This window comes from Aphelocoma coerulescens, chromosome 7 (assembly GCF_041296385.1).
Source record: "Aphelocoma coerulescens isolate FSJ_1873_10779 chromosome 7, UR_Acoe_1.0, whole genome shotgun sequence".
Classification (NCBI taxonomy): Eukaryota; Metazoa; Chordata; class Aves; order Passeriformes; family Corvidae; genus Aphelocoma; species Aphelocoma coerulescens.
Window position 1 is genome coordinate 33,632,465 of NC_091021.1, and position 23,860 is coordinate 33,656,324.

General features: G+C 39.3%; 1 protein-coding gene across 9 annotated transcripts in view; it reads left to right on the forward strand.

The window, feature by feature from the left end:
* The first annotated feature begins 4,325 nt into the window (after positions 1–4,325).
* R3HDM1 (R3H domain containing 1) overlaps positions 4,326–23,860 on the forward strand; it is a 50,686-nt gene continuing 31,151 nt past the window's right edge. For 6 of the 9 annotated variants that reach the window (XM_069021244.1, XM_069021249.1, XM_069021247.1 and 3 more), the window contains exons 1-7: positions 4,326–4,413; positions 5,269–5,479; positions 12,852–12,941; positions 18,274–18,388; positions 20,471–20,549; positions 22,075–22,134; positions 22,216–22,356. In XM_069021244.1, coding sequence (XP_068877345.1) covers positions 5,309–5,479; positions 12,852–12,941; positions 18,274–18,388; positions 20,471–20,549; positions 22,075–22,134; positions 22,216–22,356 — 656 coding nt within the window. In that variant the 5' untranslated portion in view covers positions 4,326–4,413; positions 5,269–5,308. Of the gene's footprint in view, positions 4,414–5,268; positions 5,480–12,364; positions 12,407–12,851; positions 12,942–18,273; positions 18,389–20,470; positions 20,550–22,074; positions 22,135–22,215; positions 22,357–23,860 lie in introns of all 9 variants that reach the window. The other 3 variants (XM_069021246.1, XM_069021252.1, XM_069021253.1) reach the window with 2 other exon arrangements.

Sequence of the window (23,860 nt, forward strand, 5' to 3'; positions counted from 1 at the left end):
GTGCTGTTTAAGTGTCTTTATTGGAACTCCTGGGGCAGAGCTGTAAGTGACCCCTGCAGGAAGAGCTGTACAGCTGCTGCTGTTCCTCCTGGGGCTCTGTTCCTGCTGCCCAGTGCTCACATAAATCTCCTATGCACCCCCATAGCTCCTCAGCCCAACAGAACCTGCCCCAGCCAAAGAGCTTCATGGTTCAGGGTTGCTTCTCAAGGAATCACACCATGGAAAAGTTGGCAAACACCAGAGCTGGTGGAGAGGTGGAGGTGGGACCACACCTGGAGACCTTGGGGCAGAGGCTGTAGGGAGCAGAAGGAAGAAGCGAGAGCTCCACTTTATGGCAGCAGTGAGTTCTCCCTTGATTTGGGTGTCTGAGACATCAGTCTGACTTGCCAAAATTAGTTATTACCAAGAGCTGTGTGTAGGTAGTGGTCCTCAGGGATTAAGCAGTAGATGGATGCAGTAATTTTTTTAGTTATACCCATAGTTTTTATTAAGATCATTTTGATTGGTACCTTTCTGCTTTAAGGTATAAACATTTTCCTGTTTCATCCTAACAAAGAAACATTTATAACTTTAGGTGTTTTCAGTTGGTGGGGAGAGTTGGTGTTTGTTATAGTCACAGGAACTCTGAGGTTATGATGTTCATATAGATTTGTTTATACAATTGAGGTGAAAAACAGCTGGAAAAAGCTCTTGTTGTGGCAAGTCTCTTGTATGAGTCTTTGAATATCCAGTTTTTCTAGGAAAAGTCCTGACTTTTCTCAAAAAAAAAAATAAAGCAATTCCACATCCAAGAAAGATATGTACCACTGTTATGCCAAGGGCAAGGCAAAACTTCTCCCACAGACTTTGTAGGATTCATCCATTGGTTCTTCTACTTGAGCTGGGGAGGGAGTTGCTGCACAAAGCTGCTGTGGAAGTTGTGAGAAGAGGCCAGTGTTTGTGGGTTGCAGGAATTCTGTTGACATATCAGTCAACAGAAGCTTGTTTAAGAAATAAATTTTCATTTTACCTTTCCACTGATAGTGTGTCCACTTCGTTTGTTGAATGAAGATTTTTTCACCCCCACCCTTCTAATCCAATTTCCTGCCCTGAATTTGATTGATACAAGTTATTTTGACTGCCATTCCTGGAGTCTTCTGACAACAATGATATCACTAATTAACAAAAAAACCCCACATTCTGTCTTTTACCTTTTTAAAAGAAAAAAATTGATTTCTTCTGTCATGGGCAGAGTAAAGCTTCCTATCTCCATCTACACTGCCAGCAAGAAGGAGCTGAAACTCTTGATGCCTATTAGAGAAATTGGATTAAGTTGAGTAGATCCTATTCCCAGAAATATCTCTACTCATTACAAGTCAATTTAGTGGATTTACATATGGTGATTTTCAAGTCAGAACCCAAAACGAGGGACCCAGTGGTTTTTCATGTATCAAGATTCAGGAGGCTGCCTTCATAAAACTCAGGAATGACTTTGTTTAATAAGTTGGGGGTTTTTATGACTTATCCTTTAGGCTGTGCAAAAAAAAAGCAGTAAGAGCACAGCATTGACTAGTTTTATGATCTGCTGACTGAAAAGCTCATGCCTGTGTGGTATTGGACATCCATCTCACAGCTGATAATAACACTTTTCCCTCTGAAAAGGGAGAATAGTTGCATAGACAAAGTGGTGACCACTTGTCAGAACGAGGATTACTGGACTTGAGGATGATTATTGGGGTATAATGTTGCTAATATGATGGAGAAGAACATACATGTCAATACTGAGTGTTTAGATGGGGACAGCAGTCTGAGGGTGAAGAACATAGGTATGACATTTTGTCCTCCACTCTTACATGCAAATCCTTTTACTTCCTGTCTACTAAAGTAGGTGTTTGTTTTTTTCACCTATAAAAGATACTAAAGTTGGTACGTTTTCTTTTGAGATGTTTTGTGAGCTGTTTGAACTTTTAATTACAAACCCAGCTAATGCTCTGCCCCTAATATTCAGTCCTTTCAACTGTGGATAATTTTAGGGCAGAACCTCATTATGTCCCTCCTTTTAAAATCTGCAAACACTATGTTGGTCTATATTGCAATCCAGTCTATAGGCAGTGTTGGGATTTGGTGTCAATTAATCAGTTTGCATACCAGACCCTATTTTCTCTCCAAAGAACAGAGCAGCTCCTAAGGACTGCCTTCCTGCTTTTTTTTTTTTTTTTTCCTCCTTTTTCCTGTCCTACATGGGACACAAGAAATTAACTTCCAGCTATATGGCGAGGTGAAAGAGGTGGGATTCATAAGGATGGGCTGTGATTTGCTCCCTCACATAAAATTCTTTATATCTTTTTTAATCCAATCTGTGCAAGTTTAGAAACTAGAACCAGATTATCTCAGCTATGAAAATTTGCTGAATTAGAGGAAACTTCAGGGACAGAATGTTATCCAAGTACTTGAACTCACAGCTGTGGATCACAAACACAAGGTTGCATTACCAATCTCAATGAATCTATGGCTGCTGTTATTAAAAAATAATCAGGTAAGCAAAGATTCAATTTTCTATTCTGTGTGTTTTGCTGCTAATGTGAAGCACAGAGTTTGGCATTTACTCATGGATGCACATATGGTGATTCCAGTTGACTCAAAATAGCTCCATTCTATGAACCCAAAATTGAGATATTTTTTCATGTGAATTGGAACTCCACAGCTTTTCCTCAGTTCTGTCTCTTTGACTGTAGGATACATAGCACCAAATCTGCAGGCTTTAAATCTATCTGCAGGGGAAAATCTGTTCAGAACAAGTTATAAACTAATTTTTTTTTCTTAGTTTGTCAGAGGAAATATAAGGACTTTTCTTAGTGCATCAGTTTCCTGGATTGACCTAGGCAAGCAAGTATGTTTGCAGAAGGAGTTTTAGTAACTGAGTATGCCAATACTTGTTTTTTAAAATGGTGTTGCAAAGGGACAGGAGCTGTTGATGTATTTGATAGAATTAAAGAAAAACTTGGAGATGTTGATTACAATTACTATGTTTGTGCCTTGTGGAGGGAGTAGCAATTAAATTACACTTACTTTGCAGTATTATATTTCCAACGAGACATAAATGTTTTGGGTTTTGTTTTTTGCTGTTTTCAGCCCGTAATATTTTTTAACATTTATTTAAATACTGTACAAATCACGTCAGTCAACAAAGTGAAACAGCATCTCTATTCAAGTTTTGTTTACAATAAAGGTTCTGAACTTCTTAATAAATCTTATATCAGCATTTGGATTATCTGGAAAAACCACCTCAACAACCAAACAATGCTGGATATCCTTTGCTGCATTTTTGCATCTTTTTATTTCCAATTTGTTCTTTCATCTGTAATCCTTTCCCCTCCATTAGATTCAGTAAATAGGGTCTCTTACAGGCCTGAATCACAGACCATCTTTTATCTTTCTTTTCCATACTTTGCAGCAAATTTTAGTACTGCATATGTCTGTAGTATCTCATCTCTTACAAACTGTTTTTCTTCAGCTCTGGAGAAGTGGCTGTAGCCAGGCTTTAATCTCCCCTGCAAGGGAGCTGGAGGCGTGGGAGGAGCTGGGCACTGCAAGGTGTTCTCAGGCCTACACTGGCTTTGCTCTTAGAGCTCTGGCTTTGGCTTCAAATGCTTCCTTGGGGGTGCTGCTGCTACTTATTTCTCAAATCTGAACAAGAGGAAAGATGGAAAATCATCAGTTTTGCAGAAATGTGTAAATCCTCATTCCAGGGCAGTTATTTTGTTGAATAAAGTAAAGCTGTCTTCTGTAATTCCAGTTGCCCAAAATATGGCTTATGGATTGTGCTCATAGATGATTAACTCCAACAAAGAGAAAAACGTGTTCTGCTGACAGGGATTTGTGAGCCTTCATGGCCTGTTACTCCTCCACACCTGCTGGGCTGCATGTTTCAGACTCCTTGGGAAGATACCTGCTTGTTTATAGAAACAGAGTTTCTCCAGGAATGCCAACAAAATGTTTATTATGACTACTTGTTAACTTTGTAATGCAGAAATGTCTTGGAAGTACAATGAAACTGTTACTGATGGTTGATAATGCAAGCAGGATGGATATGACAAATGCTGGTTTCTTCTTTCTTTTTGGTTTTTTTTCTTAAAAATGACTATTTAAGCTTTTAGATGTCATGTTCCATCTCCCCTCCCACAGCAAATAAAAGTATAATGCATTTCCTTTGTTGATTTTTCAGGCATTCGAAAGGGATGTTCTTGCTGATTCAAGACAAAATAGTTCTGTCCAGGACTCTACACTGGGGATAAGGACATGGGACTCCTCCTGCCAGATTCCAGATGGTTCATCACAACTGACATCTTGGCTGACAACTGTGAAAAGGATCTTCGGATTATTCTATTTTATTTTTGTGGGAGACCACAATCCCCAAACTCTAGGACATATCAGGTACTAAATCGAAATACTAAGCTTTTCCATAACATTATTGGATTATTTGTTTCTTATGAAGGACTTTAGGCATTCAGATCTTTATTTCTGGTAGGAAATGGAAAATCCTTGGTTTTACAACTTGCACTGTAGCTGAGTAATGACAAAGAGTTGTGTTAATTTCCCATGGAAAATTTGGAGTTTAATCATTAGTTATCTTTATATAGTATTTTAAGTTGTTATTATTATAAATTGTAATTGCTGATCATAGTTATTATCCTAATTACCAAATTGTTTCTTTGTTTCTTTTTTTGTTGCTTTTGAGAGAATGCTTGATTTTATTTAAGACTAGTTTTGCTACAGTTTGTAAGTAAGATAATTCTTGCATTCAGAACTTGTCCAGTTATTACCTGTCAACAAGGAAACTTAAAATGTTCATGAAATTTATGAATGTTTGCACACTTGGTGCATTATGATTCATCTATTTACTTTCAACCCTTTTAAAATAAATCTATATGTAATTTCCTTTGAGAAAATCTTCCCTTGTTTCTGTTGGAGCCTAGTTTGATTTGGAGTATCTGAATGTTCAGGTGTTCATTTTCAAAATGGGGAAGGGAAAAATCTGTGCATGTTATCCAACAGTGTAGCTCTTAATTCTTGTTTGTCTAGATGTCTGCTGTTACAGGCCACTGATAAAAGTGGTTAAAAAGAAATCACTCCCTCTAATACAAGATAGGAAGAAGTGTCATAGCAGAGGGTGGGGGGGGATCCTTTTTGTAGCAAAATCATGTTTATTTTGGGTAGCTGTTTAGGTATGGGTGGGTTTTTAAACTAATTTTAAATTACTCAATAATCTACTTTTTTTTTGTCCTAAAGGTTCCATATTTCTTGTAGAATTTTAAAATAACCTTTTCTAATGAGGATGTCTGATATTCTTACTGTAAAAGATGAAACTGATGCAATGAAGGGTTCAGAAGCTGAATTTAAAGATACAGACCCAGTTGAAAACCTTAAAAAATCAGGAAGTCGGGAACAGATTCAAGTGGAAAAGGATGAAAATTGTCCTGATAACAAAAACAATATGCCGGTAAGAAGCTTTCCACTTTGTTTTTCACTAGTATATCATGTTAAATAAGTCTGTGTCTTGTTGTTCTCCATTCTCTTGATCCTCTTATATGTTTCTCTGGTGCAGTGAGGAAAACTTGGCTGGTGTTAGGGAGGCAAGCATGATGATTATTGCTTCCTCTCTCCTCCTTTGCCCCACTTCTCTGTTTATACTCATGTAAATATGACTCAGTCATTTTTAATTCTTTGAAGTAGATGAGTGGTTTTGCTGGGAACCAGACAATTAGCCCGTGTTTGTGTTTCCCCAAATGCATATGTGAAGTCTTTCATTGTAGCAGAACAAGGAACAAACTCAGACTGGCTTTTGCTGTTGCTGAATCCTGACAGAGTTTGGAGCTGGGCTGTGTGTGCTGAGTGTTGCTGCTTTGAACAAGGTGCTGCAGCTCAGCCTGGCTCTTGAGCTGTAGCACTTTACAGGTGGCTCAGGTCTCGATTTTCCAGCAGAGCTGTTCAGCATAAGTCTGAAGTAATCAGGTGTAGGTAATCCAAATCCCCAGGAGTCAGAGTAATCCTGAGCTCCTGAGGACAGCAGGTCTGGGTGCTGCCCCAGCCACCTGCAGAAACCCCACAGGAGTGGCACAATGAGCTGGTGAGCATCATCCTGCCTTGGTGGGCAGCAGGGACTCCCTGCACCTTTCTGATCTTCACTGCTTCACAGCTTTGGTACGTGACTTTTAGGTAGGAAAGCTGAGGCATGTAAATAAATGGGTGGCCTTTGCAGGTGGGAGAAGTACATATAAGTTGTGGCATCACATTTCAAGTGAGAAGGAGGCAAAACAAATAGTGTGAAAATACCTTGTGTCAATGGAGAATGCACTGATAAGGAAAGGTTAGGAATTTGTGGCAGCAGATTTAGTACCTCTGAGGTGTGGGACAAGAGAGCTCGCTCCTGGCTCAGGCTGCCCACCTGGTCACTGAGGACTGTAAGCAGCTCACATGAGGTGAGGAGTTCAGGAAAACAACTGAAAACTTCTGACACAACCTACAAAACAGGCCAGATTTCTAAAATGAAACACAGAAGTTTGTGTTTGGCAAAAGCTATAGTTGTCTATAGGTATTTTGTGTCTGTGGGTTAATACTAAACAATTTTTTATAGAAATCCTGATTGGGATCTGAGGGATTCTCTTGTGTGTTGCGAAAACAGGACAGTAGCTTATTAGATTCTTGTTATTGAGATTTGAGTAGAAGGTTCTTTGGGGAGTAGTTTTGTTCAAGACTAACAATTCAATATTCCACTGAGTGAAGTAAGCTTTATCTGCTATGTTAAATTGCCTCCAGATAAATCTTGTAGACCACTGCAATAACAATAGTTTTACACTTTAATATCTGCTGGCTTTATTAAGGCTGGCATCAGTGTAAAAAGATAATTTTATGGAAAAAATAAATCCTTGAAATGAAATACTTCTCCTGTAGCACGAGAAATAACTGCTACTAGAAAGCTGGGAGATATTACAGCTGAGCTGGTATTTTCTTTAATTAATGGAATATTCTAGTAGCGAGCTTAAAACTTAATCTAAGGTTTCATTATTTTCATACAGTTCAGTAATTTGGAAAAATCTCATTCACATTTTCTCATTTAACGAATTTTAGTGTAGGAAACTTCTGTGGGACTCAAGTGGCAAATAAGAAATAAGCCTTCCTGCAAACAACTGCTGCTGTCTTGTCAGAGTGCAGAGGAATGAACCTGCCAGTGCTGCCAGAGGCTGTGGGTTTGGCAGGGGGTTGATTGCTTGGTTGGGTGCTTGTTCAGGAGCAAGAGCTGCTCTCTGAAATAATTATCTCATATCCACAAAATGAACTGGACACTGCGTGGTGAAGGCTGTTGGATGGAAACAGCTTTGCTGTCAGTGCATTTAGTGTGGTGTCCAGGAGTCTCCATCAGAATCAGAACATTGCTGTTACATGAGCAGTTTAATTAAAAACTGAGGCTGAGGATGCAGATTTCTGAAGTGGCAGGAAGACAGTCAGTTACCAAGTGGAACCTGGCTACTGTGAGCAAGCACCTTGCAACAACTGAAATCAGCAGAAGTTAATGTCACTTGTACTGTGGAGGCTGCCACTGCAAATATGTGTGTCTTGTATTTGAGAATTTCTCATTTAAAGCATGTTTTATGCTAAAATACAAAACAAAAGTTTGGGGTTGTCCATACTAGAAAACCCTTGTGGAACAGTAGCAGTCAGCAAGTTTTTAACTAATGGATGGTTAAACAGTTTGATGAAATTTCAGTGGACACAGTACTTGTCATTAAGTACAGGTTAAATGTTATTGTGGTGGTGGGAAAAAGAAGAAAGAAATTGCTGAGAAATGTTAGAAAAGATTATGAGAAACTTACTGGAATTTGTTGTGTACTTCTGCTTACTAATTGAGTGCATCAGAGGATGGGTTGGGTGTGGGGGTTGCATGGGAGCTGTGTTTGGCTTTCCTTCCTACGAGCAGAATAGGTTTGGTACCTACTGACAAACTATAGTCACATTCCTGAGTACAGTTATCACTTCATTTTTGACTCCTTTACAGCCAAGGAAGAAACAGGCTATGATTTTTCCTCTGTCTAAACTTGATATGGGTTGAATTCAGGTATGTTTCTGGAACTGCACAGTTCAGAAACTGATTATTATATTTTGAAATGTAACTGTGGTTGTAAATTCCAGATTATATTGATATAATATCAATATTGATTATATTGAGGTTGTGCATTATTAACTGATTTGCTGCTCGCTCTGCTGTTGGAGGTACAATGTGAAAGAGGAAAATACCTAATCAGAGTATATGGCCAGCACTCCCAATTTCTTTAAGCGGTGCATAAGTAGTGTAATTGATACAGAGATAATTTCTAAATTGGCATATTTGCAGTGAGGTTCAAGTGTCATTTAAATGGCACTGGAGACAAGAGGCACTGTTATGAGAAGTACTTTACAGAAGTCATGTGCACGTCAGCACTATGGTGGGTTTTGTGATCAAAAAGGTTTTGGCTCACCAGTCACTGTTGTCTCCTACCTGTTCATCTTATCTAGGCCAGGTGACAACAAATGAATTCAGAATTAGCTTGAATACAGGCTCTGTGTTGCCTCTGTCTCTGGGTGGTGAGACAGGCAGTGTCATCCACTCTAATGACAAAGCAGCAGGAAATATTGGCGACAAATTAAAAATCCTGGATTTATCCTGCAGATAGTAACTTATGCTTATTATTAGGAAGATTTCTCTTTTAAAACCCAGAAAAAAACTCATGGCATGAGTGCAGAGTTGTATGCATCTACTGTATGATAAGGGCAAGGCAAACATTGTGTTAAGTGAGTATCATTCTGATTTTGTTTTATGCTAATTAAGCAGATACCCTTGTCCTTTGGGGGAATTAGATATTTTTTTAGTTAGCAACTTGACATCTCTCTTTCTACAAGTATCTTCCTCCCATACTAGCACAAGCCTTGGGCTTCTCTCCCGTGTTTCTCAGGTAAAGTTCTCTGAAGCCTTTTTTTGCCTCCTCCCCAGCTGTTTTGGTCTTGTCAGGATTTACCTGTCTTTGTCTCCAAAATATGTGATGTAATACTTTTGAATAGATAAATAACCAGGCAGATTCTCTGACTGTTGAGCTGCCTCCATGTCCAAGGGTGAAACTATTTTTCCATCAGTCATCCTCTACTGTGTCATGGAAAATTGTTGTCACTGCTCACTATTGCAGGACAGCAAGTAACCATGGGCCACACTGTTCTTCCCCTCAGCATTCCAAAGCTATCCATGGTTCTTGGGACTGTAACACTTGACTGGATTTAAAATTGAGACCTAATTTTGCAGAAAGGTAAAAAACCGAATGTCCTTAGAACACTCTTTGTTCAGGTTTGTCATGTTGTGCCTATCCTCAGAAATGCCCAAATGGTTCTTCAGAAATAGAGCCCCTTCTCACAAAACCTTTCACACGTCTGAGTTTGCCATCTTGTGCCTGACCTGTTTTTATCCAGCTTGTTTAGACAGCACAGTGATGACAGAGGAAGGCATGTAACAGCTCCAGATCTTTACTTTGCATTTAGTATACATGATCTGGTGAGGTACTTAGGAAAAAATAAAGTAGGCAAATACTCCTACTGCAAACCTGGATATTTATATGTTTTTGATAAATGCTATCGTACTTTCCTTTTTATTTTGCAGTTGGAAATGTAGCATAGCAGTTGGTCTTAAAAGTTGTGTTTGTGGGGTTTTATCAAAGGCAAGAACCTAATCATTATTTTCAATATGCAATTCTTTGGAATACTTGCTTTTAAACACTGTCTTGAAATCATGCCCATAATGACTATAAATAGGGCTTTCATTAACACAGTGTTTTCTCAAGGCAGTAAAAGTCTTTGAGAACTGCAAATATAAAGAAATTGCCTAATTTGCACTCACCAAGGATTGCATATTCTAAACTAGCTAGAAATTCTTTTTCACAAATGGGGAACATAAAGATGCTCTGTAGGAGCAAAACTTAGTATATGCAGAGAAATTAGGACAGAGATAAAATTGATGGGCCTGAAAAGAGAGAAAATGTGCATTAACAGCTCCAATGGGCATTGGCTACCTACTTCCTGGAATTCCAGTAGAAGTGGTGTCATTCTCTGTCAGTGTGGTTTTGTCCAAGAAAGCAATCACTGGATTGTACCCACCCATCTTCCAGCTCTCAGAGTGCAGTTGCTGGTGGTACCAGAGGACTTTGGGGTTTGGATTTCCAGGGCATCCTCAGCTGAGCTGTGCCTGCAGTCCAGCCGTACCAGCTTTGTTCCAGAGCTTCTCACCTGACCCCTGTGTGGTGCTTACTGCTCACAGTCACAGCTGGGGTTTGGGGGCTCGGATTTCGTGTTTTGACATCTCTAAAGTCATACAGGAAAGCCAGGAATCCACACCTATCCCAGGAGTGTTGTACAGGGCAGTTGTTTCTAGATGAAAAGTTTGAATATGATGGGTGGGGTGATACTTGTAAGTATCTGTAAGGGAAAGCCTCCCTTCTACAATGCCCCCCCAGTTCTCCCCAATATTGTTGGTGTTGGTTTAGTCCCAGCAACAATTTCTTCTCTTCTTTTTCCAAGTCACTCTTAAAAATAACTGAAATGTGTGTGACTTACCTCATTAGAGAGCTCGATATCCTGTATAACTGGGTTGAATTCCCCCTTGTGCCCTATGAAATGCTGGATCTGGGGTGTTTGTTTCCACATATTCTTTTGGCTTATATAGTGGCTTCAAAGCTTCCAAAATTTTGCAAAAGATAGGCAATTGCCAAGTATAGATTATTTTGCCTCTTGACAGTGAACTGAGGACCACTGGCAGTCCTGATTTGACTTGAAATGTGCACTGTTTGTTTTGAACACACCTAAGCTAATTGAGGCTGGAGTAATTGATAGGAGCTTGGGAAATCATCCAGTTTTTGACATCTAGTAGCTTGGTGTAACAGAAGCTTTTTCAGGGATATGCAGTGCCAGCTTTCAGCATGCAAGGAATGCTTTCGGAGGAGATGATGGAAAGGAAAACACATCTTGCAGGCACAAAGTCTCTGTGTGGTTCCAGGTATGGAAGCATTTGAACTGTCTTTGCTGCTCAAAATCTCAGCAAGTTTCCTTTAAAAAGCTGCTGATGAGTTCAGTTAGTTTTCAGCGCAGCTATTTTAAATGCTGTTACATAGTGAAATGAGCTTAAATGAGCTCCCCTTCTGCTGCTCCTCAGCTAAGCTGGTGCAACATCCAAAATAGACATGTGGGACTTGAGGAAAATGAGAGAAAAAGCAGTTCTGCCCTTACGTGGCAGAGCTCTTTGCTGTAGGTGAGGTGTTCTTTTTAGCAATGTTGTATGTCCTGCTAAGAAGTTCAGGCACTTGATAGACATCTCCTGTGAGCTAAGGCAAGGAGAGCTGCATTCATGGAGTTTTCCAATGGAGTTTCTCTTTATTTTCCTTTTGAAAGGAGGAAATATTGTCCATTAAACAACATTTGAAATTACAGTAATGATGTTAATTTCTCCTTACAAATACTGGGCTTGTGCTCACTAAAACCAGTTCTGTTAAAAGCTTGTCTATTCATCAGTTTTAGTTCTCCAGGGAAACCAGTACTTAAATTATGTGATGCCACTCTAAATGTTTCTATTCTTGTGCTACTGGCACTGGGGGTTTAGTTAGTTTTAACTATGCAGTTAACAAAATCATTAAATGCTTTTGTTGATTCAAATGTACCTTTCAGCTATGCATACTGTAGTAAAAGCCTGGTAATTTTTATTTTTTTAAGGAACAAATTAACAGAAGAAGGGCTTTGGGGAGGAAAAGGCAAATTATTGCATAATAAGTTACTAAATGAAAGGAAAAAAAAAGATCAGTAGCCCATTTTGAAATATACTTTTAGAGGTCCCAAAATGAAAGAAAAAAACCCCATATGTTTTAAGCTGCTTATGATAGGTCATAATTGGTTATCTCTTCCCTTGGTAGAGGCAATGCTTTTCTTTTTTTAATATCATTTTTCCAGGTAGGTTTCAGGAATAGGAAGAAAATTCATAAAAACCATGTCATGTTGCCAAGGAAATTAGGAAACAAGAATTGAAAGTGTAGGAACTGGCTGTGAGAGTAAACTGCTTGGATCCCACTGAACAAGGATAATACTTGGTTCCTGTTAAAGTGCTCTAATATCTATTGTTGATAAATGAAGAAGGGAAATCAAGGACAAGCCTGACGAAAGTGGGAGAGCGCCCAGTCCGTCAGCCAAAAGCACCTGCTGTTCCTTTCACAGATCTGCCCGTGCCAGTGCTAACTGTCAAAGCTTTCTCTTGTACAGACTTTTGCATTAACAAACTTGTGCCACTGAGTTTAATGTAACCCTTCTCTGTTGTGCCTGACGCCAGCGGCCAGCGCAGTCCTTTGGACAGACAGCCAAAAGGTCCAAGGTACGGTAGCCCGGTGTGCTGGCATGCGAAGGGAGCCCTTCATGCTTGGTGCAGCTTCGTTACTTTGTGGAAAGTGCCTTTAGTTTTATTTTTTGGCATTGTAGCTTTGTTTTATTCTGTTGGATTTTTGTCTTGCCTAGTTGTCTGCTTTTGTGATTTGCCTTTATATTTTTGGTGGCTTTTTATTGTTATGGAGAGAAACTATTTCCCAACATTTTATTTACTTTTCATTAGATGTGCTCTATTGTGCTGGTAGTGCCTTCAAAATCTGCAATTGCTTGGGTATTTTCATCCTAAAGGGAATTATTTATTCTGTTGAAAACTTTAAAAATGCAGTTTTCAGCCATTTTGTTTTTCATATAATGAATGAAAAAATAAAGGCTTATGGTATATTTATATAATCTTTTATAAGCCATAGTTTTTAATTTTACATACTTTCCTTTAGTCAAACACAAAGTTAAAGTTAGTTCGGAGCCTTGCTGTATGTGAAGAATATCCACCACCTCCCACAGCTGAAATATCACAGGACCTCCAGGTAAAAATCACCTTACTGAAGTTTCTGGAACAATTTCAAGTAACTTGTTCAAAAGAAAATCTATTGGGTATTCTTTAAATATGTGGACACTATGTGGTTTTAATTTTCTTTTTAAGTACAGATATAATAGAGGTGATAATATCAGAGGCAGAATTTGCTGCTTTGTTTTTCTGAGCTCTACTAGTTGATATCTGTGGACAGAAAGAGGGGCTTTGTCAGTTTTTTAAACTTTTTAGTCCTACAGTGCACTTGAAGGACTCTTAAACTTCTTAAGTGCTGTCTGCCATCAGTAAGACAGAAACATTGTGATTAGTATGGAGCATAATTTATTGGCTTGATATATTTTGGAAATGGAAACAGTTGTGATTTCTGGTGTTGTAACTGAATTCCTGCATATTAGTCCAAATTGCTGGTAGGTCTGTAATATCTGCCTGAGGTATGTCTGAATTAATCTATTAAAATGATACAACACACTTAAAGAAGTTCCTACATGCTGAACAAAATATGTAAAATTACTTTAGAGAATTTAAACAAAATCCAAGTTTCCTGATTTTACCTCCATACCAGTCTGTATTTTCAGAGCAAAACCCTACTGCTGGCTTTAGTTCTGTGTATGAGTGAGGGCCATCAAAATGCTGGGTTTTTTCATGCCTATCAGAACACAAATAGGCCTTTGCTGTTATTGAAAAGCTTCTAAACTGTGCTTTCATGAAAACTCTCACTATGGTTAAGAAGGAAGCAGTAGAAAGCAGGCTGTGAGGGGGTTTTGCTGGAGGGGTGGTAATTCAGTTCTGGGGAAGGATGGACGTTGAGAGCTCATGTAGGTTTTTGTCAAGCTAATTAAAATTTTTTGAGATTGAAACACAGAGTACCTAGGTTTGGTATTTTTTTTATTCCTTTGGAAAAATAAGAAAATAGTATTTTTGTAGGCTTTCACTAATACACCAGAAGTTGAAGTGTTTACTAGAGGAATTCAGAAACTGGCCCTACTACTTTAATGAAAATCTAAGTCCTATTCTGGAATAGGTTTCAGAGTAAAAAGATTAAAAGCCAACAGAAGAGCTATTGATGTTTACAATGATTTACAGTCCTTTTGTAATGTTTCCCATAAGATAACAAAATAGACTGAGAGATCTGGTCAAGCTGAGCTGTGCAGTCTGAAGCAGTGGGGTTTAACTTTCTCAGTCACTGTGGCCAATTACAGGAAGACAGAAGCCTGATCTGGTGGCCCGTTCATCCATATGGTGTATTTCCAACATAAGAGGCATGAGGATTTTCCAACCTCCAGCACTACACAAGACCATGTGTTGAATGGTTTAAAGTCAGACATTTATGAGAAATGTTCTCCTCAGGTGGCATTTGTGGCCAAGTCCTCTGGGAATCTGTCCTTAGCTGTGTGCTGCCAGGTGGCTCTTGAAAGGAATCCCTGCAGCAGTAGAAGGGATGTCAAGGATGGTTCTGCAGAATGAACTGAATTGTGTGATAATGTAAGTTTGTACAAAAGGAATACCATAAAGCAGATTGCCTTAAGGACAAAATTAGACCTAGCTGTGAATTTTCTGTAGAAGCAGTAATGTAGAAGAAATGGCTTATGAATCCCAATAGCTGTGCAGAGAAATGACTGCAAGAACAAATTTAGTTCTTCCCTGGAGGGTGGAGAAATGTATTGGAGAGTTAGAAGTGGGAATCTCTTACAAGTTCTGGTGCTGGAGTGCACATCCTGTGGGGCACAGGTCCCCCATGACCCTCTGTAACAACTCACACAGGCAGTTTCTTCACCCATTTGGCCTTCTTTTCCAAACAATCTTAGGGAAAGCATGGAAGAGTTCTTCATCAGTGCCAGCCAGCTGCTGGCTGCCTCCAACCCCACACTCTTAAGCATTAATTGTGCTTGGCATGTGTGGGAGCTCCAGTGGCTCAGAGAAGGAAGAGCCTGCCTTGCACAGGTGTCTCTGGCAGCAGGGGAATCACCTCTGATGCTTCCCCTCCCTGGAATAGTCACTGCTCTGTTGTACCCCTGATTGCAACTAAAATGTGGCTTCCAGTTTTGTGTTAATACTTAATATGGATTTTAAGACACAGTAAGAATTAAATTCAGGATAATGTTGCTGCTGATATTTGAAGAATCCCAATGTTTGATTATTAGGAAGTGTTAGCCTTGAGAGGATGAAAAATACATGTGCTCAACTAGTGACTGGTGTGAGTTTGGGGATAACTCCATGGTCTTGTCTGTGACTGTTCATCAGTCCCCCTTCACACCAGCAGCTCCAGCAGGGTAAAATTCCTGACACAGGTTGGTGTAGGAGGCACTTAGCCAAGGCACTCCTGGCACCACTGGCTGTTTCTCCTCAGAAGGCTTTGATGGAAGAGGGTGACAGACCAAAGAAATTGTCTCAAGCAGATCAATTTATTTTCTGATATGTGTTTCTATTTTCAATTACAACATGAAACAGGATGCTGGTTCTTCCTGAGAAACCTAGATAAGAGCCTTGCATATTTTTAATCCTTGTTAAAAAGCACTGGCAACCCTTTACTAAAAGGTGCTGTGAAATACAAGCTTACAAATTTATTGTGAGAGGAAGAACCTAACTGTGGTATGTTTGATCTTTTATCTTTGTAACACTAATTCTATATTCTCTTGCCATCAGTTGTGTAAACATCAGGTTGTTCTGACTCTTATGCTCCAATACAAAGTACAAGCACTAGTAAAGGGTGATCCAGTTCAGCCCTTTTTAAGGAAGAGTTGTTTTCATATGAATGACAGTTGTTATCATGGGTAACAAGTAAATAAACCTTCAAAACATTGATCTTTCTAAGCAAAGTAAAATAACCCGATGGAGAGGAAGTGGGGGGAGAAGACAAAGGGCTGTAATGTTAGTATCTATTGACTTATGTTGGTTTTCCTGGTAAAAAGCCCAGCCTCAGGCTGTAGGGCTTTCAGAAATATTCTTACCTTTTTCCCAAATGTGTTAAGGTGGCGGGATTTATCAGGTTTTGATGGTTTGGGGTGTTTGTTTGGCTTTTCCTTGTTTAATCAAAATTTGATGATAATTTCCTCTTCTACAGTGAGGGCTTGGGATGGGTGATCTGAGTTAGGGCAAGGAGTCTGTTCAGTCCAAATGCCAGCAGAGACCTGCTGCAAACAGGGTGGGATTAAGAGAGTTTTATAGGGGAAGAGAAGTTAAAGGATTTTTCGGCAGCTTTCCAGTCAAGTAGGTCATATTTAATTAGATGCTACAGTTTTTATAGCATGAAATCACAAGAAAGTGCCCTTTGGTACCCAGTTCTGGTGTATCACACTTTGAAGTAGAGCTGGTGGTAGTAGCAGAACTGCCTGTTCAGATGGTGATTCCTTTTTTTAGCTCTCATTGGGGAAGGAAGTATGAAAATGATTACTTGCTGAGATCCTTTGACTAAACTATTGCTGTATGCATTACTTGGAATGAGTTTAGAAGTTGGCAGTCACTTTTCTAGTGAATAAACATCAGATGATGAAATTTTCCTTAATTTACTGATAGTTTTGTTTTCGTTGTTGGTATTGTAACGTGGAGGATAACACATTGGTGAATCCAAGTCAGGAATAATTTCTTAATAAGAAAAAACATTTCTTTCTTGAATAAAGGTTACACAGCTACTTGGTGAATGGTAAGTATAGTGCATTTTATAATGACAAATAAATTGCTCATTTGAATTATACCCAGGTTTATGAGGTAAGGAATGCAAAGACTGGTTCTGGACTCCTTAAGGTTTGTAGCCAAGTGAATTCTCAAGACTAGGAAAGAATCAGATGAGACAGTTCCTTGCTGGTGACTGGGGATGGTGTTCATCAGATGTGGTTATAGCCACTGTCCAAAGCTGAGAAGTCTTCATTCACAACTGAGATGCTGTTAAGTGGGTGTTCATGAATTAGGAAGTTTAATTGGAACATTTAGTGTGGGGAAAAGTCATAGTGAAAGGGAGAGCTGGTAAAACTCTTGGGGTTTTTTCCCCTCATTTGAAAAGGCTGTTGCCCCAAAGCTGCAGATGGGAACCACTCTTGGAGCACAGCCTGGGTGGTGCAGGGCTCCTGTTGTGCCAGCACAGGCAAGAGTGGCTGCGGGCTGGGCACGTGAACAGGCTCCAGCCTGGTGGATCCTGGCTAAATTTAACTCTGGCTGCATTCCACGGGTGAGATCAAGGCTGTGCAATGACACAAGAGCAGAGCTTAGAGCAGGGGCCTGGATGTGGGTGAGAATGGGCTTGAGGGAAGAGTGAGGACTTGTGTGGGAAAGGATTAAGGTGCAGGGCAGAAGAGGGATAGGCAAGAGTGCTTGAGGGGCAGTTCTCTGGACTGGGAAGGATTAGATGTTCTTGGGAATGTAGAGGTGACAGCATGGACTCAGCTGGCATCTGGGGGAGCAGAATTGACATTTGAGGGAGTTAAAAGGTGCAGGGGAGTCTGGCTCTGACAGGACTTGGCCACTGCTCCTGTGGAAGTCCTTCAGGCACGGTGACTCTATTGCTCCCAAACTCCTCAGGTCTGGCTGTCTGAAATGTGTTGGTCCTTCACTGACAACCTCCTGAAAGAGTGAAGAGCCATGAAAAACAAACTGCAGTCTTGCACTGTTCAGGGTATTTAGCGGACCATTATGTCACTAATTTCAGAGGGAAACTTTTTTGCTGTATTTGAGAAACAGGTTTTATAATAGTTCACCTACTGGTATGAAACCATGAATTTTGAGATGATTGCACACAAAGCTACTCTATTAAAATACACAGGAAGTTATGAAACTAAGCCTTGATGACAGGTTTGCAAACTTTGCCTTGATATATTGTACTGTAAATGTTTCCCTTTTTTTGTGGATCTAGAAATGCTGGTCTGTCTTAGAATCAAATTTTTTGTTTGTTTTATTTTTTCTTGGTATGAACCAAATCAAAACTTGAAACAAGCTTTTATAGTAAAAGAACTGTGAAGAATGGGGAGGAAAAAAGTATTGTGGATAAGACATGACTTAAAAATATAGAGACAGTATAAAATTTATACATCTGAAAAACCGGAATATTTTCTTATGTGTATGGAGTAAGATACTTTGAACTCATTTTGCAATAGCATTCAGGGCCTGGAAGTGTGTGTGAATTCTAAAATGTGTGTGGTCCTTTCTATGCCTTCTCTGTACTTTCTGATTTATTGGTAAATAATTTTGTTGTGTGGTCACATGGAGCACATGTAGAATCAGAATATGTAGACAATTTTTTTTTTACTTCAATATTTTGCAGGTAATATAGTACAGAACACTTCTGCAGGTATTGTTTGAAATAATTTGTGTGGTGACTAATTTTTGCTTTTTGACAGGAGAAAATTCAGATCCAGTTGTCACAGTCTTTTGAAAAAGAAGAAAAACCTGCAAAAGATGAATCAGAAAAGGAAAAATCCAGTGATAAACTGTCCAGAAAAATGTTATCAAGAGGTTTGCTATCTCTCCCTGTGCTTTTCAATACACTGTATAGATGAAGAACATATGAAAATACAGTTCTGCTTCCAGGTCTTTGTTGCATAAACATTGCTTTATTTTTTAAAATTTTTTTTGCAAATGAAGTAAATAGATGAGACACCTTTGAGCTGGAGAAGGAATTGGTTCCAAAGGAAAGACAGCTTTTGAGACTGCATCAAACACTCCAGCAAATGCTTTTCCTTTCTCTCCTGTCTGGCTGTACAGAGCAGCATAAAAACAGCTGTGTTGTCTCAGTTGTGTCCAAGGGTTCTTTAAGTTGACTTCACAAGTTAGTGGAAGCTCCTATCCTATTCCTAGGCTTTGTTGTTACAGGACTTGTGAAACTGAAGTGAGAGTGGCACAGTTTCCTTTGTACTTTTTCTGATCCTCATTCAACAGGAGTCAATGTTCTCCTTTGTTTATTTTACTTTTGATATTATCTAGATTTTTTTCTATAAAGTTTTGGAGTAAGGGTAGAACTACATAAATAAAAAGGACAAGTATTATGTTTTCACTTAAATATTCTGGCATTCTGGATTGAAGTTACAGTCTATGTGCTGAAAAGATTTGGATTTTAATCTGAAATCAATGACATAATTTTGTCCATGCTGCATAATGGTCCTACAGGTAGAAGACTTTATGCATTTAAGTTGTCAAATCATTTGACAGCTCTTGCTTTAAATATCCAGAATGTTTACCTAAATATCTTGGATGAGACAGAGTATAGGAAATACCTTTAGAGCTGGAACTCTTTTTGAGACAAGTGGCACTTGTCCATCTCATGTCCCACAATTCCATAAGGCATTCCTCATGTGGAATTTCAGTGCAGCTTGTCCCAGCTGGCAGCCAGGTATTTGTGAAATAAAAAGCACTGGGATGGTGAGCTTTACCTGCATTTATAAATCTCAGTCTTTGAAATGATGCCTTAAACACCACCCCCAAGTACCCAGCAGGTAATGATGGGGAGTTGAGAGCTAAGTGACAGAATGCCTGTGGTGGAGGTGGCTGTTCTGAATTCAACCACTGTCTCCTCTAAAGGTTAATTACTTCCCAATATAGGATGTGCCAAAATAGAAAATTATGGAATCTTACCATCAGTTCTAGTAATTATAACTAAATCATTGCTCACTTGCAAATTAGAAAAATTGAAGTAAATAATTATTGAATCTTGATGTTTTTACCAGGCATAGCCTTTTTTTTGCCTTTTCCTCCTCAGAATCAAAAGAATTCCAAACCATAAATGCTCAGACTTACTTGGTTTCATTTACACTCTAGGCAGCTGGAAGAGCTGGGACCTGGGCATAAGTTTGAGTTGTGCCTAACTCAGTTAAGACTAGGTTAACACATAAGTAGTTCTTGGAAGAAATCAATTCCAAAAATACTGTGCCAATATCTGTTGGTTTGAATTCTAGTGCCTGGAACTAGAAGGTGCTCATGCAAGGGAAGATTTGGGGTTAAATAATTTCTTTCAGGGACAGATTTTAGAGGATAGTATGTAACTGAATGCTTTCACTGAAACAGGAAAGGAGGGGGAAGGTTGAGACTTCTTTTTGAAAACATCTAAACATGATGCTGTGAAAACAAAGCCCAACAGAAAAAGGATTTTTAGTAATACAAAGCACCACCTGGTGAAGGTTAAACTGTTACATTCTGAATTACAAAATTTCTTTGGGCAACATGCAGTAGTTCAGTAGATAGGCTGCTGCTCCACAGATGTGTACACAACACTGCGGTGTATGATAGTGAGAAAATGTGGCAGGCTGATGGAAATCAGGTCTCTCAAGGTGATAAACTGCTTCACAACATACAGCCAGTTGTTATAGATTGGTGGTGTTACTGAAACCTCTGCTTCTGTATTACTCTTGAATTAGGGGATAGCGGGTGGTGTTTTCTGTGGTTTTGACTTGTGGGCCTTTTGCCTGGAAACTGGAAGCATTCAATTTTGGCAATAATGTACTTAATTGTTATATAGTATTGATCTATATAGAGTATGTTTAGCAATAATTGGAAAAAAGCCTCTTCAGAATGTAATTTTGCGCTCTTCTCCCTCACCCGTAGATTCCAGCCAGGAGTATACAGATTCCACTGGTATAGATCTTCATGAATTTTTAGTAAATACATTAAAAAACAATCCCAGGTAAGAATCAATAATGTCAGCTTTCTTTACGTTTTTCTTTCTCTTGTTGCCTGAGGTGTCACACTACCTATTTTTTTGTTTGTGGTTTTATTTTTTCCCCCTCTTAAATGTCTAACCCTCCATCTCAGTTATTCAGGGTGAGATTCTGTTGCACAGACTGTCTAAAACACCCCTGTAATTGGTTTGCTTTTTGAGCAGAGGTTCAGGACATTGAAATGATTTAAATGCTTTTAATGTTTAATATGCAAATAATGTGTTCAGTCTGTGTGCAGTCTCTCCCTGAAGGGACTCCAATACATTGTCTCTAAACCTTGTACTGTCTTAGCACCTGCTTGTTACAGACCAAACTGTCTTCTCTGACTCTAATCTGTTTTGCACTGAATTTATAGATAAAGGCATTTTTTTAGCTGTACCATAGAACTGTAGCTAGAGATTTTCATTCTGCATCTCAGAAACCAAATCTGACCTAATCCAAGTCCATCACTGGTTAGCAACAGAGCTGACCTGGTTCTGTTGCTCTGAGGTTTGCAGTGTGTCCCTGTCTGCCTTGTTTGTTCTTGCCCTCACGGGTTCTGTGCTGGGTTTGTGGCTGTAGTACAAGGCAAGAAATTAACTTGGTGCAATTGTGCTCTGCTACAAAAGCTGTTTCACTGCTATTTGTTATTCATTCATATCCTAGTTAGGACTTCCAATGTGATAATTTATTTGTATTCCATTTTATTGGGAAAAAAACGTGAAATGAGCCACAATATGGCCAAAGCCATAGTCCTATAGAGTAAAATTAGAAAGCACAGACCTCTGTGAGACTCTTAGGTGGTTCCTATTTGAAGTCATGAAGCATCGCAGTGGAAGTAAGGAATTGTAGGTGAAGATCTCCATGGGTTTCCATGCACAGTGCCTGGGAAGCTTAGTTAATCAATGTGCACAGATTATGAACTGAGCATCAGTGCATTTCATTGCAACTTAACAGTTTATTAGAACCAGTGCAAGTAGTTTCAAGAGCAGTGTTCCTTTCTACCACCTTGAGTTTTAGCTTTTGGTATTTCTGATGTGTCAGCATGTTGCCACATGTGCCAGCTTTAAGCCCTTGGTTGTTGGTGATGTGCCCCATCACTTTCTCAGTGATCCCCTGATGTCCTTCACAATCCAAGGGCCAGCTGAGGCCTCTGCACATCCCCTCTACCCACACCAACCAACAAGGAACAACCTCAGCACTGCTTCTCCTCCTGGAACCTGTCTTCTCCTTGACTGCACTTCCTGCTGAGCCTCTTGGGCAGAGACTTCATGGAGGATCTGTGTACTCTGATATGTGAGAGCAGAACAGCATGCTTCACTAGGAAGGTTCAATACAATATAGGAAAAAAAGAATACTTTGTCCTAAAAATACTGCATTTGACACCTGGTGGTCCTATTTCCAGTCTGCCATCATCCCTTGATCACAGCTCTGATCTGTGTATTCTTAAGATGAATACAACCGCAGTTATTGGAGTGTCTCATATGTGAGTTGCTGTGTTTTTATTTTCAGGGACAGAATGATGCTGCTGAAATTAGAACAGGAAATTTTAGATTTCATTGGTAATAATGAGTAAGTACTGTACTCTCATAGGAAAAAAGAATTCAAGAGTGTTCCTGTTTATTTAATAAAGCTACTATTCCTTTCTTCCAGAGTACCAAGAAAAAAGTTTCCCCCAATGACATCTTACCATAGAATGCTGTTGCACAGGGTAGCTGCTTACTTTGGATTAGAGCACAACGTGGACCAGAGTGGGAAGTCAGTCATAGTAAATAAAACTAGCAATACAAGAATGTAAGTGTCAAAGCCTTGAAAACCCCTTTTGATGCATAGCTCTAATGCCTGGGATGTGTGAGGCAGTGATGCTGTAGCAGGTGAGGTCTGTTTCCTCACTGGGAACAGGCATCAAGGAGAGGTAGTTGAGAGCTCTTTACTGTTCATGTTCTGCTGTGTAATAATGTGATCTGTTTCATGTTTGAATTCTTTTGGGGAAAAAAGGATGTTACCTCTAAGTTAAGAATTTTTGTTGCTTTTCTGGCAGAGATGCATTGCTAACTTTGTTTCTGTGAAATACAAATTTATAGCAACTGTTTATTTGTTTAAAGATTTACACCAGTAAAGTGTACAAAGTACATTCTTTGTTTCTTTTGGAAAGCAGAGCCAGCCCTTATCTTAGAACAGGGTCATTTCTGATTTGGTAAAGGGAGGGGACTTGCACAACTTTGGCTTTTTTATTGTAAAATTCTACTGGGAAAATTCAGCTGTTGGAGTTCTTCTGTTGGAATAATGTTGCTTACAGATCTCTCATGGCCTTACATATAAAGGTAGCAGGGAAGACAAACATCAGTGGAAATGTCAACCAGGTTAACAAGCCATGGTGTGCTGCTTTACTGTGAGGGCTGGGAAGTTCTTGAAGAAACCCCCAGGAAAATCCATATTGCAGAGGAGGTAGCACTGGGGCCACAGCAACTCTGAAAGCTGTGCAGAAATGAGGTTTTCATTCAAGGGACCCAGCTGTTCTCTCTGTCCTCTGCACTTGCTCTGTCTCCTCATTCTCTCTCAAAAAGACGAAGGTCTAATGTGTTGACGTATTTATGCCACCTAGTTTCTAGTTTTAACTTAAAGCATTTGCCTGACACTGTTTTTTGTTGGTTTTGAACATGAAAGCAGGAGTTTACAGTGCCTGCATCCTAATCTCAGTCTCTAGGTACAGTCTTTAGAGCTTTGGCAGAAAAAAAATCCAATTATCCACCCTATTTTAGAGTCAGTAGAATTGAAATGATATGCCACACTGAAATTCCACTTAAGTAAACAGTTTCTCCTCAAAAGTTTTTAGAAAAATATGTAGAGCCGAAATATATGTTGAATACTGACATTTTATATATATGTGGTTTTGCTTTGGCTGTACAATCTATGTCTAAATTGACCTAGAAAGCCAAACATTTCAAATCTGTTGCCTTTGCATCTACCAGCATCTCTAGGCTGAAGCTTCAGTCTAGCACTTCTACTGTGGAATAAGAACTAATAAAAGATGATTAAATATTTATGCTTTTAAAATCTTTTTAGACCATATTTAAATAGCTTGTGGCCTCTGGAAGCCCCTATAGGTGTAGTTACTAATTAGCAGGCATTTCATCTAACCTGCAGACATAAAGATTCTTGATGTTTTCAATATTCTTATTTTAAATCGCCTTGGATATAAAATAAGAATTTAGAAAGAAAACCTTGGAGATCTGCTCCATGTGGAATAAAGCCAAACTTACCTTTTCCTCATAGGCAGGTTCGCGGCTCCCTCGCC